This window comes from Clarias gariepinus, chromosome 1, assembly GCF_024256425.1.
Source record: "Clarias gariepinus isolate MV-2021 ecotype Netherlands chromosome 1, CGAR_prim_01v2, whole genome shotgun sequence".
Classification (NCBI taxonomy): Eukaryota; Metazoa; Chordata; class Actinopteri; order Siluriformes; family Clariidae; genus Clarias; species Clarias gariepinus.
Genome location: NC_071100.1, coordinates 3,874,792 through 3,880,128, shown reverse-complemented (window position 1 = coordinate 3,880,128; position 5,337 = coordinate 3,874,792). Strand labels below are relative to the sequence as shown.

The 5,337-nt window shown below is 34.7% G+C and overlaps 1 protein-coding gene across 1 annotated transcript; it reads right to left on the bottom strand.

Moving 5' to 3' along the window:
* Positions 1-2,247: 2,247 nt before the first annotated feature.
* LOC128519321 (C-C motif chemokine 4-like) lies at positions 2,248-3,554 on the bottom strand. The gene is made up of 3 exons (XM_053493018.1): positions 3,349-3,554; positions 2,801-2,912; positions 2,248-2,581 (listed from the first exon to the last, which is right to left on the bottom strand). Exons 1-3 carry the CDS (start codon positions 3,416-3,418, stop codon positions 2,458-2,460), a joined length of 306 nt encoding a protein of 101 aa, XP_053348993.1. The 5' UTR covers positions 3,419-3,554; the 3' UTR covers positions 2,248-2,457.
* Between the last annotated feature and the right edge of the window lie 1,783 nt (positions 3,555-5,337).

Below are 5,337 nucleotides of genomic sequence, written 5' to 3'. Positions count from 1 at the left end.
TCGGGTCATTAGCAGATAATGAAGTGCGACAGAAATTCTGTGCCTCTTCTTGGTTTTATACGGATTACATAAACTGACAATATTTGTTTTCAATGTGAATTGCATCATTTAAAAGTAGACCCTTTAAGCTTTCTATAGATATATTTCTCATGTCTGTGTGTGCAGTATTCGCGAAGTTTCTGTTCATTTTAGTGACGTGTTTCAAAAAGATTTTCGCGGAGACTGAGACGGCTGAAAGCGCACCCTGTTTATTTTCTTTATTTTACAAAAGCACATTGTTTTGTGGATATTGTGAGTATACATGAAAAAAAGTAGACCCTTTACAGATTCAAATGATGTACTACACTAATGTGTATGATTAATCATGACGGAGCATTTTAAACTCTTTTCACGGTTACAAGAAAAAAATGCACTTTTTCCGCTGGCGGCAAGTCAGACTCCTAAGGGTTAAGGCATTGGACTACGGTTCGGAAGATCCCAGGTTCAAACCCCACAACCACCAAGTTGCCCTTGTTGGGCCCTTGAGCAAGGCCCTTAACCCTCAGATGTATAATGAGATAAAAGAAAAAAAAATGTAAGTCGCTCTAAATAAGAACGTCTGCCGAATGCCTAAATGTAATGATTTGTAATTTGTCCGTGTGTATAATGCAGTAATTCACATATTCTAAAGATGGGGAGTTTTAGAACACCTGACCATCACACATGTTCTTGTTTAACATCCCGTTCTCCATTTATTGCCTCTTATCATCTATGGCATTTAGATGTTGGAGTGTGACTTAGTGGATTTGTGATGTGGGATGTCAAGGAGGCTCCAGTCCCAGTTCAACCCAAAGATGTTCAGTGGGGTTGAGTTCAGTCAGGGATCTGTATAGGACACTGTGTTGTTCCAATATAACCTTAATACACCATGTCTTCATGGAGCTGCCTTTTTTGATCTCACACAGGCAACGTCATGATGGACAAGGGTTTGGGCCACTTAGTCCTTACAAATACAGGAACACTATATATCTCTGTTTGCTGACAAACTTTGTGATAACAGTTTGAAATAGAGCGGTGCACATATTTTTGATCATACAGTCTATTTGCAGAGGTGTTTAGAACCATTGATTTGCAGTTTTGAAGCTGAAGATGTTGTACTTGTTTAATAGTGGCATATTTATTTTCTGTTTTAATGTTTCCTGGTATCCTGCTTCTTTTCGGCGTGCTGCTTTAATATTAATGGACACCACGTGGCACATTTTAACACGTTTGGTTTTGTTTTGTTTTTTGGACCAAAGATGGCGAACAAAATGTCCCATATGTACTTACATGTTTATAATCATTTTTGTTACTGTTTTATTATAGTAACATTTATACTGTAACTTTCTATGATTAGCTATTCTATGATGAGAAATAAAATGTGTTGTGATTTTATGATTAAATAATTAAGAATCACACAGATATACTTATATCAATACAAAATACATTCCAACAAATGCCCTAAAGTTTGTGAATCAGCTTTTGCTATAGAAACAATAATTTCAATAGAAGCTCTGACAGTAGAGCAGCTAAAAATCATAGGATTATATAAATGTACTTATTCTAATAAGGTATTTTAATAAATGCATTAATGTAATCATATGATTTGTAGCTGCCCTGCTGTCAAAGCTTCAGGTTTAGAAAAAGAATCAATATGTTTAGACCACATTGTTTGTAGGATAATACTGTTCAAGAAAAAGGTCTGCTGTTAAAAAAGTCCCCTGAGGAGGTAGCGTGTATAAATACTGTACATATATAAACATTTGTGAGAATAGCAAAATCTACATAAAGCAGTATCATTCATTGACTCACTCTCCACACCACTTTCCTGGACCCTATCCCAAAGAAACCATGGCACAAAGCAGAAAATGCCCTGTATGACCTGCCAACACATGGCAGGGCAGAAGTTCCCACACACATACAAACACATGCAACACATTGTTGGACCTTAGGATATCAGGTTATTCAGAAGATACCTCCAGAAACTGACAGATCTCGCAAACTACACACTATACACACTATACACTATACACTAACAGGAATGATCACCAGGGTAATTATTATTATTATTATTATTAGTAGTAGTAGTAGTAGTAGTTGTTATGGTACTGCCAGATATAAGATTATTTATTTATATATTTTGAGATTTCTAAGATACAAAATTATGATATAAGCATTTTGAAATATTGAAATACTTTTGTAAACACAAACGTACCACAATGTGTAAAATTTCCTTTAATGTATTAAAAAAAATGGAAGACAGAATGACTTGACAAAAAAAATCAAAGATTAATTGAGCTAGATAATGCTAGACTGCAAACAAACTAAGCAGGCATTTAAAATTAAACATGCTTATTATAAAAAAAAAATCTATAGAAAATAGAAAATTATATATAGAAAGTGCAGTTTGTAGTAATTATGCATTAATGGAAGATTTATTTAACCACTCGCTTGAGTTTGGTTTGTGCCTCCATAAAGGCGCAGGTCAACGTTATCCATGTGATCCTGAACCCATTGATCTCTGGGGTCTGCACACACACGACGACCGCTCTTCGTGATAAAACTGCAGATGAGAGAAGAATTAAAGTATTATCTGAACTGCAAATATACATTTTACTCATCTCAAACCATATTAAAATGTTTAATTAATGTAAATTATTATTAATGTTATTAAAATTTAGTTTGTATTACATTTATATTATAGTTTATATAGCCATGAAATAATAATTAATGAGAGGACTCTTATAACCTGTTAAAATGATACAAGATGCTGAAAACTTACATGATTCCAGGGATTGAACAGGCACGCTCGGTTTCTTTATACTTAGTAATAAGCTGTACAGGCATCTTTCTCTTCTGGAACGTGAAACAGCATGGACCTGGTCCTTTTGGATCTGTAGGGAAAAATATATTCAAATTTCACCACATCACGTTAAAGTTCTGACGTGGTGCTCTTAAATCAGATGTGATGCTCGTCTTTCTGCTGAACCCAGTTCTTAAATAAATAAATAAAATTGATCATATTCATCATTTTGGCCTAATAACACACACACACACACACACACACACACACACACACCCCAGTTGTTTATGTTCAGCATCCTATCATTAATGATGTCACCATTATAACTCAGGGTGGTGGTAGTGAGTACTGACATGAGTCTAGTTTAACTTTGTACAAGTCAGTTGTCTTACTGGTGTTTACTTACTGATCAAGTCAGTGACTGTTAACTGATTTAAATCAATGACAATAATAATAAATGATAAGAATACAGTTGATAATAATAATGATGATTATATGTACAAATCAAAAGGTAAACATTATCTTACCCTGGGCCAGTGTGAAGGACTGAACACATATGAGAACCAGGAGAACCAGCAAGAGAGAACAAGAGGACATGGTTGATGATGATGGTGATGCTGCTGCTGCTGATGTGGTATTAATGCAGGTATGACTTCAGTATTGGTATTATAAGCTGATAGGAGTGGGGGGAGTGTGGTTTAAATGAGGGACAGTCTGTAGGTGACAAAATGTTTCAGTCTGACTCAGAAAGGACGAAATAGCACCTCTTCCACAGGAAACATGACTGTGGTTTCAGCTAAACCCAGACACATTTTAGTGTTAATACTTCATAGCAACTAAATAAAAGCATACACTGAAGTAAAACAGTAGATTAACCAATCAACTTATCACACACCTTACATAATAATAATCAGCATGGCCTGTACTTATATATCTCCTGCATGGGTATGATATATTAATGCATAATATTCAGCTTTTTGTCAACTCTATATAGTTGAATTATACAATATGTGCTGGAAAAGAAAACAAACAAACAAACATTAAAATAAAATGCAAAGACATTTTAGGTTAGTAAATGAAAACCCTTTAAATGAATTAGACTAAACATTTGGGAGAATGAGAAAAAAAAAAAGCAAATGTGTTTTGTGGTCAACAGTGCCTGTGTTTGTGTGTGTGTGTGTGGGGGGGGGGGGGTGTCAGGTGGGTTAAAAGTGCTGATAGTGATCGTGATTAGTTTGCTATTTTGCACATTAGCACACTGCATGCCCATTACATGAACATGATAGTGAAATGGAAAATTAAGTTACATTAAGTCCTACCTGAAGTTAAAAGCTAACAAACTAAAATATAAAAACTACTTTTACATTGAATTCCTTGTTTACAAAGGAACAGGCAAGTGATGAAAAATAACCTGCCTTTTTTTTTCTTGCTTATTGTCAAGATAACCATGACCACTTTCCACTCTTTTGACTCTTAAAGATAATGTATGGAGAAATAAACTTATTCAATTACATTTTAACATTTTTAAACATTGTGACTCTTTTGTGACAGTTTTCACTTTTTTATCCCTTTTATTGGTTTGAGGGTACACAACAACTAGCAATATTGTCTAAATACTAAATGACAAGAGGATGGGTATTTTACTCTATCCAGGAAATGTAATGTCTTGAGTTCATGTCCCTGTATTGTGATACTGTCACTGCTGGGCCTTTACACAATCAGTGGTCTTGTAGCTGATCATGGACACATTAAATGTTTGGGTTTTTCCTTCCGCCCATGATGGTTTTCAGTTAAGTTGATTTTTTAAGAACATGCGGTTCTGGTTTTAAAAGTACCCACTTTGAAACTACTACGGTATCCAGCAGATGAGTTGATTATATGCTAGAATTTATCTACACATTGTCAAGGTCAGAGCAAGGCCAAATGTGTTAATCTTTTTTGTTTTATCATTATTTACTTACTTGATGTTTGAAGTATGATGTTTTGATATTTTAAGAGTAATTTTGATGTACTTAGTAATTAGTAGGACCTCTTATGGTGGTAGTTATGGTGGAGGTGGTGAAGCTCTCATCAATGCTGTTGGCATGAACTTCACTCAGTCACAGTGTATTAAGCTCCACAACATGGTTTTAGACTGATGTTACTCTTATAACCTGACCAGGTAAAACAACATGTGTTTGAGACAATTTTAAAAATGTGCTTTTGAAAACAAGTGGTCATGCTTTTGGTTTGTGCATATGTAAATATTTTTCAATATCACTTAATTTAGGCTTACTACCTGCTAACAATTTCAAGGTAGTGTTTAATAGCCTTTTGTTGATGGCGGGTGAAGGGGTAATTCAGTTATCATAAACGTATCATACTCTGTATCAAACGTAAAATAAACCTGTTCCATATTGTAATATTTCAAGTAAGGTTTGTGGTAAACTTGCTCTGTCAAATAAACCCATGACCTTATATGCTTCCTGTCCACCCCTCCCCCAATCTTACATTGCATTAGCATTTTTATAAAGCTC

Bases quoted from the DNA above. Each gene is read 5' to 3' on its own strand.
- LOC128519321 (XM_053493018.1), bottom strand. From the start codon at position 3,418: ATGTCCTCTTGTTCTCTCTTGCTGGTTCTCCTGGTTCTCATATGTGTT. The intron at 2,913-3,348 runs GTAAGATAATGT...TTTTCCCTACAG, and splicing joins GTCCTTCACACTGGCCCAGG to ATCCAAAAGGACCAGGTCCA. The intron at 2,582-2,800 runs GTAAGTTTTCAG...TCTCATCTGCAG, and splicing joins TGTTCAATCCCTGGAATCAT to TTTTATCACGAAGAGCGGTC.